The 14,196-nt window shown below is 39.9% G+C and overlaps 1 protein-coding gene across 1 annotated transcript in view; it reads right to left on the reverse strand.

Moving 5' to 3' along the window:
* Nucleotides 1-3,172: 3,172 nt before the first annotated feature.
* Nucleotides 3,173-14,196, reverse strand: part of ITGBL1 (integrin subunit beta like 1) — a gene marked incomplete at its 5' end in the record, with an annotated part of 149,073 nt that continues 138,049 nt past the window's right edge. Inside the window, 3 exons of the mRNA XM_084268891.1 lie at nucleotides 3,173-3,394; nucleotides 4,890-5,003; nucleotides 10,402-10,548. Of these exons, the coding sequence (XP_084125017.1) occupies nucleotides 3,303-3,394; nucleotides 4,890-5,003; nucleotides 10,402-10,548 (353 nt within the window). The 3' untranslated portion in view covers nucleotides 3,173-3,302. The remainder of the gene's footprint in view (nucleotides 3,395-4,889; nucleotides 5,004-10,401; nucleotides 10,549-14,196) is intronic.

The raw sequence follows: 14,196 nt of genomic DNA on the forward strand, positions 1-14,196 counted from the left end.
CTTCTGGATTGCGTTCTCTCACAAGAAGAAAGCAAGGCTGGTGTATCTTTTGTTTCTAAGATTTTATCTGCTGAGCCGGTATGAAATCCCTGTTTATCCAGGTTTTTTTTGCCACCTAGAACTGCCTTTTGCTGCAGTCCTGGAAGCAAGTTTTTACGACAGTAGGTATTGAAGAACCGAGCAGTATGTTTCACCCCCTTACACCTCTCCCGGCTTTTACAGTTCAGGTATCTGGATTTCCTGTCACAGGGAACGGGGTGTACAGTCACAATTTAGTAACACAGCTATTAGTTTCACATCTGTGGAATAATAACCTTATTCCTCCTGATCTCATTTTTCTAGTGAGAAAATGAGACACGAAAGAGATCTGCTGGGAGTTACATCACCAGTTACCTCAGCATGAAGGGCAGGCAGGGAGGGTGTGTGGGGTCGTAAAGTTCAAGCAACGTTTGAGGAACAGAATAAAAATTGGAAATGAATTTATGTATACATTATGTTTTTAGTAGTCTTAGTTAATACTTTAAGGTTTATAGCGATAGCACCATTTTCTTTGATAATTTATGTTTTCATGAAACACTGACAGTCGCTGTCATAGAATATTCTAGTATTTTTCAATATATATCTGAAAAACTTGGGTAACACTTTTTTTAATGTCATGGCTAAGTAATCAACCCAGGAGTCAAAATAGAGCTGGTTTTTTGTTTTGTCTTGTTTTTTAAATCTAACTAGAAATCTGAATCATCTTACATCTTTAAGTATATAAATTTCAAATGAAAGTAAATTAAAAAGTAAAATGCATCAAATACAGCATTGCAACCCTCTAAAAATTATTCTTTTGTCTATGAATACCTGAAATACCACAGCTGATCTACAGCATTATATAAATCTGGTTACCATCCCATGAAACAAGTCAAATGCACCTACTGAACTTAGAGAGAATTTTGATTATCTATTACTTCCTTGGAACAGTACTAGATACAAATGGAAGGAAATCATGGAAAACTTTGTATCTTTCACTGTTTACACTCTGATGCAGCAGACGTATGTGTTTGAGAAAAAGCACTGATTGTAAGATGATTTAGGTCAGCCGTATTCATAAATATAAATAAAGCCAACAATCTGTGCTCTCCAAAAACCAGGGTTGACAAAATACGTACATGTTGAAATTTAAGAAAATATTCCTGCTAAGATCTGCAGAGTTTAAGGGTTATAAGTAAAAATATAAACAATCATTTCAAGACAAATTTTACTTTGAAGATTCTTTATAGTGTAGCAATCCTTTTTAGCACTCCACCTGATACTTTGGTTACCTAAAAAGAGAGCTACTAGCAGCGTTGGGATGTATGTCTCGTTATTTACCTGCATAACTCCATCTAAGATATGCATGGAAGTTTGGGGATTTTACTTCCCAAGAACATGAGTTTCACAAGTTTCGTTTTAAGAAAGAATCCAGCTTAAGGAAACAGAAACGGGTATGAGAAAAGAGCAAGCTACATGGGAAAGGGGAATAATAAAATTAATTAAATAAATTCATTTAAATTTTTCGCATTCTATTACATGTTCTGTACCATCGTATGTTCCTATTTCGGAGTTGTCCTTTTTAAAAGAAAACTAATTTCTAGACTAATAATGGAAATACCTTTTTGTTTGGTTGATTGGTATATAGTTCCTTTCTTTCTGAGTCATGTACCTCTTCAAAAATCAGGACCTTGGCACCTAAACCACAATGTTACAGTTTGGTATTAAAACGAAATATTTTCCAACCATTTAAGCAATTTCTCGCTCAATCATGGTTTCACAAAATGTAAACACTTTTGAAACTGAAATGTATGTATCTTTTTTTGCTCTAAAGAATTCAAGGGCTGCCAAATCTACATGTATTAAAAAAAGAAAAAAAAAGAGAAAAAAAAAGAGACTCATGTAAATAAGTTAGGGAAGTCCCAATAGTTGTGCATCATTCATAACTCAATGTGAATTTCACACTGAGCAGCATTTCACCATTGGAAAATAAAAATAAAATTTTTGTTCATACCACTGCTTTGTTTGTATTTACTGCATTAAAACTTTAATTACTTTGCTGCCATTGTCTGCAAGTTTTTGGCTGAGACCAGACTACTGCATAGATAAGCTGATTTTTCAAGTCAGTTGACCTTCAGGCTCCCCACTTCTGTAAAAGCAGTTAAATTCAATGAATACCATGTGTGACAGTTCAATCTGTTCCGAGCAGTGATTTCTAATAGCATACTGAATCGTCATCCTAAAAGTTATTAGTGTAACAAATTTTCATTTGCTTTACTTGTAAGAAGACTATGCAACTGTACATACATAGGAGAGCGTGATAAAATTACATATGAGTTGCAGGATACATATGCAGAACAGCTAATCGTACGTTTATGTCTTTATTAGTTTCACTCCTTATACTCCTACAGGTTAATGTACTTGAAAGTATCATAGATGAGTATATGTAGATGAGATAACCAACCTACTGACACATTGGCCACAGAAAATAAGAAGTCTTGTTTGAACCATTCATACACTTAGGGTCTTCAGTCTATGGTTGTTGGGTACTTGGACCTCAGTTACACAAATAACAACTCTCTGACCAAAGAAAACTCTCCTGTAATCTTCTTTTCCCAATTTGTGAGATGATGTGTAACCAGGATTGTTAGAAAGTAAAAAAGGACCACACAATGTATTTGCCAAACATCATAAAATCTATCAAACTGATTATTTGAGAAATACTCAATTGTACAATCACCTTGGTTGGAAGAGTCTTAAGATCATTGAGTCAAATCACGAATTAGTGCTAGTCTTCTACAGGAATACTGTTGCATACTGATAGGGAGAGGTAACAATCAAGTAAATGTTAAAAGCAGGCTTTCTTAACACCTTCACCAAAGGGTGCTGAAGAAATTGCCATTATGGGTGTAATCTCAGTCACAACAAATTTGCCAAAAACCTCTGGAGAAGTTCCACATGGACAGTATTTTATGACTTCATCTTTTAGAGATCCACTGTCTGTTCCACACAGTATTTTATGACTTCACCTTTTAGAGATCGGACTCTCACGCTCCCAAGTGATTTTAAAAATTTCTTTTAATTTTTTTTTTTTTTAGCTTTGCCATACCTTTCTTCAAGGTGCAGGCCCTCAAATGAGTGTTCTAAAGTATTTACACCCATGTACATGTGTGTGTATGCACACCCACACACTGAATACTTCTGAAATCAAATGTTCTAGCAGCCTAAACAAAAAAAAGAAAAACAACCCCAAATGAAAAACCCTCAGTCTTTGATATCCTTTGTTAAGGATATTCTCTTCCCAGCCAGATTTCACAAGCATTTCCATTCCAACCTTCCCAGCACTCACAGTTTCCACAGCTACAAACACCATTGCCTAGAACAGAACGAAAAGAAGGCAATTATGATAATTGAAATGTACCACATTTAAATGCGTTTTATGGGAAGTAAAAAGCCATGCTGAAGTAGTGGCATTGTTCCTTTATTGTCCCCCCCCTCCCACCTCGGGTTTTTTTTTTCCTTTGGAAGGAAGCAATTACAGTACCATTGCATTAAGAAGCCACCCCAAACCTACACTTACAAAGCATTAATAGCATTCTCTCAATAATTCCATCAGCAGAATTGCAAATATTGCAATTATGCCACCACTATTTGTTCCCAGCTGTTGAGGCTCAGCGTTCACACTGTACCTCCAGGTACAAGGAAAAACAAGATTATTTCTAACTATTATACGGAAAGAAAAAGTCATAAAAAGTTACAAACGGAATAGCAATGAAGACATTGCTTTGAACATGAAAAACTTTAAACCTAAATTCTCAGAAGCGCTATACAAACATCTCAAACTCTCTATTAGATTAAGAATATTTCCCTTATTTTGCAGTGGGGAGACATTAAGTACCAAGACCCATATTTTAATTTTATTTCAATATTTTTCGTGACTCCTGGATGCTCAGCCTGAGACCTCTACAGCCTGGGTCTCCAACACGAGCTTCACTTCCCATTGACTTTATGAAGATCCATGAATAGCCACTGCAGCTGAAGATAAGGTTCCGCTTGCCTCAGTACTGGCTGTTTGCCTCCAGAGAAGGACCCTTGCTAATAGGGGTAGCTGGAAGACACCATTTACTACTGTCAGCCTTCCCACTTGCTCTAATCGGCTTGCACATTTCCTCCACATCTAATAATTGCTCAGCAGAGATTTTCTAAAATTAAGATTTGTAACAGGAAGCAGCCAGCGAGTTAATTTAGCTATTCCCCTGTTGCTTCTTGTCACTAGATTTGTCATGAGGGCTTGCTGGCAGCCTGCCCATTTCTATCTTCATCTGCCACCTGAACTCTCAGACAATGTTAAGGTGAAGCCGCTTTAATCGCCAGCCATCACGTCATAAGAAAAACTGTCAGGTATTTCAGCCTCCCACTGAGAGCTGTCTGATTGCCAGGAAGCTCGGCTAACCCACGCAGCTATGCCTCTCACATACCAAAGAGCACCAGACAAGTGAGTTTTGTCTAAGGCTTAAATGTTGTTATACACCCAGGAAGTCCAGCAGGAGAACAAAAGTCAAAAAAATCCCGTGCTCGCAGTGATGACACCATACATCCTTTGCCAAAAAGCAGTCACTTCTGGTTTATTACAGAGGAAACTGTTGCTGGATTCCATAGCTGGCTTACTTATTTAAATTCATACTCAGGCTTGTTTTGAAACCCTAAGTTGATTATCACGCTGCACGAGCTAAAAATTACAGCAGGTTTGAATAAGCAGCAAATGCACTTCCCCCATCAAGTGGAGCAAGAAGAAGCTGGGCTTTGTCTACCATAATTCCCATCAACGTAGTTTGTTTCTTACAACAATTAAGCGTTCGCTGGTACTGCACCTGTGCAAATGAGACCGTCGTGCTTGTCACAGTCTCTGTCATCGCATTCACAGAAATCGCCCGAAATGTACCATTCCTGGGCTGAGCAGATGCACTTTCCACAGTGGCAGGAACCTGAAACCACAAAAATTATTACTTGCAAAGAGCACGGGCATTTTCAGGCTGGAAAGAAAAACCCACCCCCGGACACACACGTGCACTCATACACACGTGTGCATATGCACAAAATTGCTGCCTAAGAAGCTATTGTATAGAAGAAAATAATCAAGCTAAAAGCTTTTTGAATGAAAGGATACTTTCAGGGTGAGCTAGAGAATGGTGGGATGTTACTACTAATGCTTTGACTTGGCTATTTCACTTAATCAGGACTCCCATTCTGAAGCTTTCCTTTAGTTTCAGAGACCTACAATCAGGGCTGCTCTTCCCAGTAACTGGTGGGGTTTTTTTGGTTTTATTTTTTTTACTAGAAAAGCTCAAATTGTGGCTGACCTACTGTTATGGAAGGCAGTAAAATCATACACAGAAAGAAAATGTCCCTTTAGGGATGAATCCACAAAAAAACGGAGGTGCCCAAGACTAACATTTAGGCACCCAAAATCCTCATCACCACAAATGAAGCTGCTCCACCTCCCATGGAATTACTAAATATTTGCTAAATTACTACCATATATCTTCCAGGTCAGAAAGAGTTTGTGCATGTAACAGCGGTTCAGAAGTTACATTCAGAAGTACACTCCTGCAGAGTACCCCAATGCTGCTTGTTGGGATAAGCCTCTCTCCTGCTCCTTGGGGATGTCAGGTCATACCCCCATAGTCAAAGGAGGGACTTTATGGTGACATTTGGGCGATGCCAGAACCCACCCATCAGAAATCTCCCTTTAAGGAAAAAATCAGAAGGGTGTGAGAGAGGCTTTTCTGCAGCTAGAAATGCCACTGGGAGATGATGCTGCCTCCTGGCTGACTCCAACACCCAGCTGAAGAGAATTGGACCACCCTCAGCTGGCAGACCCTATGCAGAGGTCAAACAAATATCAAGGTGGGGCACTTGGTAACTGCTGAGGACAAATCGTCTTGTGGACCGAGCCCTGAGAACTGGTTACAGCACAAATCAATACAAAAATCTGAAAAAAACAAACAAAAGGTAACAAAGAATACACACATTGTTTCCCATTATGGGACATAGTGTCACAGTTTCACCCCAGCTGGCAGCTCAGCCCCACTTCCTCGTTCCCCCTCCAGCAGGATGGGGCAGAGAATCAGAAGAGTGAAAGTTAGAAAGCTCGTGGGTTGAGGTAAAGACAGTTTAATGGGTAAAGCAAAAGCCAAGCACACAAGCAAAGCAAGACAAGGAATGCCTTCCCCACTGCCCATGGGCAGGCAGCATTTGGTCATCCCCAGGAAAGCAGGGCTCCATCACGCCTAACTGTGACTTGGGAAGGCAAACACCATTGCTCTAAACGTCTCCCCCTTTCTCCTCCTTCCCCCAGATTTATGTGCTGAGCATGATGCAATATGTTATATCCCTTCATTGAGTTGCAGTCAGCTGTCCCAGATGTGTCCCCTCCCACCTCCTTGTGCATCCCCAGCCTACACATTGGTGAGGTGGGGTGAGGAGCAGAAAAGGCCTCGGCTCTGTGTAAGCACTGCTCAGCAGTAGCTAAACCCACCCCTACGTAACAACAACAAAAAAAATCTCTGTATTAGCAACACTGATTCTAACACAAATCCAAAACACAGCCCCATAGTAGCTGCTAGAAGGAAAATTAACTCTATCTCAGCTGCAACCAGGACAGGGAATTCAAAAAGAAAAACAAACACAAAGAAGCTGTCAACCTTTAACAGAACATATTTATAAATGAGTGAGATGCTGCTGAAAATCCCACCTTCTTGCAATATTTCTAGAATGATCACATTGCAAAGTCACCAATGTGTTTAATGCAATATTGAAGAAAAACAATTATTAAAAAAAAAGCTTGGTCATAGCAGTATATAACCTCATAGAATTCATGGGTTACTTAAAAGGGTCTGAGCCAAAGAATATAAAATGATGCCATCCATAATTCTGTTCTTTTTGGTCACTTCTGAATAAAAGTCATAGTAAAAATGCAAATACATTTTAAAAAAAATTATGGATCTGTTGCTATCAACTGATTTTCCTTCAGGTTTTTCCCGTAAATACTGAAGTTTTTCTGATATGGTCTCCAAACATTCTGAAGTTTAAAACTTCAGAACAGCCTCAGTAAACTACCTTATTTTTTTAAATTAAAATATATGTAGTTTGGTGTTTACTGTAGGCTGACAAAAATTAACTCATTGCCTAATTTTACAGAAATGCTGGTTTAACTTGTAACATATGGAACATGTAAATACATACAGGAAGAGCTGGCAATCAGAACATTTGGAGATGGGAGTATTTGGTTAAGCATCCATATTGCACAGTTGCTGTATAAGAGCTGCTCCAAGACATACTTGAGGGTAATTTGAACTGAATTTCTCTGTTTATACATACTGTAAGGTACTGACAACTGAAAATAATGATGAATACTGTGAGAATTTTAGTGAATTTGAAACAGTTAATAAGAGCATGACATTGTAAGAAACCTGAAGTGACTCTGCATGAGCCAGTGCTGATGCTGCCACTGATGTGTACCCACAAAGTTTAAAACTATTTTGCAGAAGATACAGCAAATTTAACACTAAGTCAACCAAGGAAGATCAGGCTCCATAATGTAAAATCTGTTAGGGAGAATGAATGTATCAGGTCTTTTCCCTAAACAGAGCATGTTGCTCTGGGAGACTCCTCAGTTTAATTAAAATGAGTTTAATGAGTTGCAGGGTGTTCCCTGGGATTCCAGCCAGATCCTCTCGGATGGGATTTGGCTCATTACCTAGCCCGGGTCCAGCACCATTACAGTAGCCATCTGCAGCTCTACATTTACTGCCAGGGAGGCAGCAGCATGGTGGGTGTTGCTGTTTTCCTTGGGAAGAGCTTTTACTACAGGTGGCATAGTCGGGGAGCCAAGATTTTGAAAACAGCCTAGGAATGTGGATGTCCAACTTTGCTTATATTAACAGAGTGTAATTTTCTGAAAGCTTTCAGCAGGTATCTGCTGAACACCAGGTCTCCTTAGAGTCTATTAAATCCCACATGCAGACTCAAGCTCCCTCAGGTATCTTGGGTAGGTATCCAGCCAAGACAGAAGAACCACGAGTGCACAGGTTCCAAATCCCCTTTTCTTTGAGCAGTAATGGTTACTTGTTGCTCAATGGAATGAAAAAGAAAGAACAATTTGTCATTTTGGCCTCTCAATAGTGCAGGTCACACTCACAAAGAAATTCTGAAGTATGGGTACACAATGAGATAAGATTTCCAGGTACATATTTAAGCATTAAGAATAGATTTCCCCACTCAAAAATTTCAATAATTAAATAAATAAAAATCCAAACAATCTGCAAAGAAAATGCTAAGCTTAGAAACAAAAGTTACAAGCAATTAGACTGTCTTTTCATGTGATTCCCATCCTACTCAGAGAAGAGACAGGAGAGAGTAGCCTCCTTGGATATTCGCTGGCTACCCTTCTCTAGAAGTTATGTGGGTATTTCTCTGCTGAGACAAGCATTTACAAATGACCCACAATAAAGCAGCTGTAGCAGCTTATTTGACACAGCTTTATTCCATTTACTGTCCTCAGGGCAGCCTCCTATCACATTGGAAGCTTAGAGGCCAGAGAAACTTTCAAAAAAAAAACCAGCATATTCACTCACTTTCACCGTTTATAAAAAAAATCACTGGGAGACCAAGACTATGAGAAGAAAAGATAACTTCTGCAGTAAAACAGAATAACTCAATTTCATCAGTAACTCAGTATCCTCATTCACATACACTATCTTAAAGATAGCTACATGCTCTGGAAATAATAGACAAACACTGCAATTTCCTCATTTTCTACAACACTGAGGTTACTGGAGAGGGGGGAGCCAAAATAAAATGATGCAGTGAGGGAAAATTCTGATAAGTAATAATACCCCTCTACGGTAAGCAGGGACATCTTCACTAGACCAGGTTACCCAGATCCCCATCAAGCCTGACCTTGAATGTCTCCAGGGATGGGGCCTACACTACATCTCTGGGCAACCTGTGCTACCACCCTCATACTGAAGAACTTTTTCCTAATATCCAACCTAAATCTCTCCTTTTTCAGTTTAAAATCACTACCCCTTCTCCTATTGCTTTATGTCCCAGCTTTCTTGTTAGGCACCTTTCAGATACTGGAAGGCCGCTATAAGACACCCCCCACCCCCCCACCCCAAGCCTTCTCTACTCCAGGCTGACCAAGCCCAACTCTCTCAGCCTGTCTTCATAGGAGAGGTGCTCCAGCCCTCTGATCATTTTTGTGGCGCTTCACTGGACACACTCGAACAGGTCCATATCCTTGTGTTGAGGACTCCAAAGCTGGACACAGTACTCCAGGTGAGGTCTCACCAGAGCAGAGAGGCAGAGCCACCTCTGTTGAGCTGCTGGCCACACTTCCTTTGATGCAGCCCAGGATGCAGTTGGCTTTCTGGGCTGCAGATTCACATTGGTGGCTCGTGTCCAGCTTCTTGTCCATGAAGGGATCCATGTAGCAGGGACCTGTTTTATTCTAGAAAGAAGGTTTCTTCCCTGTCTACACAAGGGACACATGAACAGTGTAAATGGCACATCAACTCCAGAGTTGGGTGCATTCTAGATTCCAAGCCAGTCCCACCACTCTCTTTTCTTTTTTTTGGTCTTTTCTCTTTTAGATCTCTTCTATAAAAAATAGGCACTTTGCACTATGAGGGAGCCAAAAAGCCTTCTTTCCAGTAATGTAATTTCCTAGCCTGAAAGACTGCAAGGTAAGAACCTCAGAGAACAATTTCAGAGAATTATCAAGATTTGCTAAATTTTAGTCCTCCCTGTGGCAATTTTTTACAGCTGGGCAGAAGCTGATGCAACCACCTGAACAAAAATTAGTAAACTAGAAAGTCTATGGGATTCTCTCATGGGGGGTGCAGATGTCTACCTGTCCTTTGTAGCTGCGTTGTTGTCTGGGGGGGTGGGGTGGGAAGGTGGGGGGTGATTTCCTCCACTTACCGTTGCCTGAGATACTGTATTTGCCTCCTTGCTGAGCGCAGTGTCACTGCAGGTAGTGCCCCTGTCCCTCAGATGGGATGGAGCACTAACAGTTAGTTCATAACGTGCAGCTGTTCAGCGCAGACCGTCAGATAAACACCAATGGGAAATTACACGCTATTAACAAATTGCATAGGAGAGCGAAGCTGCTGAGCACGTATGGCTGTGGTGGGTGTTTGACAAAAAGGATGTTAAGTGCATTGCAAAGCCAAATTTAACATCCTTTTAATAATAGGTGCCTCTGAAAGAATGAGTTACTAAACAACAACCCACTGCCATGCACATTAGTCTTCCAGAACGTGATCATTTTCCGCTGCCGGGGCACTGACACGGGGTAGCGCGGCTGCCAGTTCTTACCCTTCCCCGAGCATAATATGCCATCCGCTGACTCGCAGAGGCTTCTGCTCTCCTCCTCTGTCATGTTGCACTTCCTTGAATGCTGGCACAACTTTCCAAACCACCCATCCTGGCAAATGCATCGGCCGCATGAGCAGACACCGTGGCCTGTAATGACACCAAGGTTTGTTATGAGCAAAAGAAGCAGAAAACAGTGGTTGTGGTCACAACTGAGATCATCTTCAGACCTCTGCAGTGTGAAGTGCATGATATGGGATACACAGACAAATAGACAGATAGCACAGCTTCCAGACAGACAGGGTATACTGCTTCAGTTCCCTCATTCTTTGTTAGACAGCTTGCCCTAGTGATGTGCAGAAAAGCATAGACATGGCTCCCATCATCCAATAAAGCTTGGCAGCAACTCCACTTCATTGGGTGTCCCCTAACACACACAGTGTACTGAGGACAGTCACACCCCCTTCACTCCCATATCTCTGTCCTGTAGTCCAGTGCTATTATCACAGCTGTGGATCCCATCCCCTTGCCTGAAGAAGCAGGCCACAGCACAGACCTGAGAGCAGTGAGGCATGCAGCAGCACCGGCAAGGCAGCTCAAAGCTGCACCCTTCTCCACCAGCCTATTACCACTGTTCATCTGCTGCAGTGCATGGAGTAGCTGATGGGAAAAGCCTGTACATTACATACTCTGCAGTTACTATAGATTAACTCATACAGTACAAGATGAAGGTAACTCCCCCATGATCTCATTCAACTGGTAAGACTGGTTGTAAATAAACCCAACTGGCAACCTGCCAAGAGTTCCTCTCATCACCTTAACAACACCCTGTTTGTCTTCGGCATCTCTTCTCCAGACATAGCTCTCCCAGCTCAGCAGCTTAAGAGGTTTGGCACTTTCACTTCTGATACTGTAGTGAAATGCTCAGAGAAGAACAGGAAAGAGGAAGACACCAGAGTATTCTCCAAAGCATGTGCTCGCATGACCCCAAGGCAGGACTTTGAAGAAGAATGGGCAAACTACAATGGTGGGCTCTCTCCACAGGGACACCTAGATTTCATTTCCCAAATCAAGACAAGGAGCCTGAAAGAGAGGAAAGATGGACAGGCAGAAGAACAATATAGTGGCAAGGACATAGATATCAAAAATTATTAATAATAAGGGGGGGAATAGAGACAAATGAAAGGACAGAAAGAAGTATGAGAAAAAAAATGAAAAAGAGGACAAGTGGAGAGGTATACACTCTGAAATGATAAGGAAAACACAGGTAATGACAGGTGAGGGAAAGTTCAAAGCAACCCTAAGATGCAGGTCAAATCCTAGAAGCTATAATGGAGGTTTAAAAACAACAAAGGAAAAAATATATTACATAGAACTTTTTATAATTATTTGTACAAAGATAATAAAAAGGAGTGTTGAGTAGTAACTGAGAGGAAAATCTTGCCAGGAGGATGGGAAAAGAGGCAACAAATGCAGAGTAGAATGCAGAAATGGAAAATAGAAAAAAGAAGTAAATGTCTCCAGCCAGAATTACACTTTTCAACCTTGAATAATATTTCTGTAGCTGAGAAGATTATTCCTTCACTGATCAGTTTACTGGGTTTAAGAGAACTAAATTATACATGCCAGTGACTTTTGTCTCATCCTGTCTGCTATGTAGGGCAAGGGAGTGGAAACAAGGGGACTGAGATAATTTGGGAGCATGGGCTGGGAGGAAGGGAACAAGCAGTAGGAGTATCTGGCAAAGCACTGAGCTGTGGGATGCAGAGAAGCTAACCAGCAATTTTGCTTTTCTGATTTGTGGAAGCAACAGTGCAACTTGGCATTGTAAACTGGGAAGCCCAAAGGAGAGACAAACCTTGTAGTTTTCTGTAAGTGGAATTCCTTAAAGTTTTACTTTATTAATTTATATTCAAAACCACTGGAAGGTCCAAAGTCTTGGAGCTGTCATCCACAACAATTGAAATGTTCAGGACAAGTTTTGTACCCCCAACTGGATATTGATCTTTTTTTAATTATCTTATTATGTATACAACTTGAAATGCTCATTAACCAACGGCACAGACTTTTTATGGCAGTATTCCAAGCCACTTCTGCATGTGGCATTCAGCAGTTAGAAATTTACATATATGCATTTAGCATGTATCAAATATTACAGATTGGTAACTAGCAACAACAGAAGCTTGATGGTAGCATTAATTGCGCTTCTGTGTTAGACTGGGAAGCAAGAACAACTACAGCACAAACCAAATGCAAGAGGTAGAAAACAAGCATATATACTTGTGCTCCTTTCAGGTAGATGGCATGCAATTCTCTACATTAACTTATTACAGCTAAGCTTCTGTCAGAGCATTTTTATCTGCCTGATTTATTTCTAATTAGTAAGATATAGATTAAATTTGAGAATAGCCCAACCGCTGAAGAGCAAATTATGCAACTGGATGTCGGTGTTGGAAAATTATTTGTGGAGATACAAATGCTTCTACTCATTTTAGCAGTAAGCAGTGAGAAATCCATGCTGATCTCACTGAAAAATAAAGATTGTGATGGGGAAGAGGCAAAGGAAAGAAAAAGATGATGCTAAAGATATACTTTCACTGTGTTTGGAATTATTAATAAATCAAATAACCACATGATTTGAATGTGAAATATGAATGCAGCAAAAAAGATGTGACAGATTACTAGCAGAGGTCCATTATAACCCAAATAAACCCAAATCAGACCGGACACCAGGATGAATTATTTCTTATCATATCTGGAAATAAAACTGGGTGGTTGTGAGGAACTTCAGTTGAGGACTACTCACGCAACTGTTGGAGTTTTCAATAAACCTGCATGATAAATTTCTAATACAAAAGGTAACAGTAGATGGGAATGTCAGCATGATGAAAAAAGATGAAGCAATCATTGCAGAGGAAGGTGGTTCATAACTGAGACGATGTTCACACAGGGTAGACTGAGACCAACCCCAAAGAAAATTTGGCACCTCAGAAAAAAGCATTTTTCAAACTAACATAATAAGTAAATAATAAATCAATATTAACCAGTAATGAGGGAGACAAAAATTCAGCTATAAAAATATGAATTTTGCTGTCCTGTACAAAGAATTTATCTGATAGCCCAAAATTTTTCCACAGGAAGAGAAATGTCCATCCAGGTCTAATGATGGAGAGAAGCTATAAGTTAGCAATGAGAAGGCTGAATAGCTAAAGAAGGAAGGATGGAATAGATAGCAACCAATATAAATGAGAAATTTTGGTGTGAATAAACCAGACATTTCTGGGGGAAAAAAAATTTCTATAATTGGATGAAAAATAAGAAGTTTTAGATGTGTACTAGAAATATGAAAATTCTCAGCATAGTACAGGATCCCTGATTTAGAACAATACAGTAAATGAAACAAACATTTCTCTCTGTATTTAAATAGAAACAGGATTTCCTAAAGTTTTATTACAGGACTATGATAAAGAGCTTTCCACTATATTATTAACATAAGAGAATATTAACCAACATCTATCTGGGAGAAATATTTCTAAGTGAGCAGGCTTCATGAACCTGCCTAAATATGCTAAAAAAAGATGTCCGAATCACTTATTTTTATTTTTATTTTTATTTTATACCAGAAGAACGCCATAAGACTGAAACAGTTACGTGTGACAACCGAAGACAAAGAATCCTAATACAAATGCCAAGAAAAATTCTGATTGTCTATTACATTCTTATAATAAGTTGCTTAGTACTGTCCAAGTCTAATAAAAGTGGAGTGTGGGTCCAGTTTGAGGAACACAACAGGGAGGC

Source organism: Gallinula chloropus, assembly GCF_964237585.1.
Source record: "Gallinula chloropus genome assembly, chromosome: 1".
Taxonomy (NCBI): Eukaryota; Metazoa; Chordata; class Aves; order Gruiformes; family Rallidae; genus Gallinula; species Gallinula chloropus.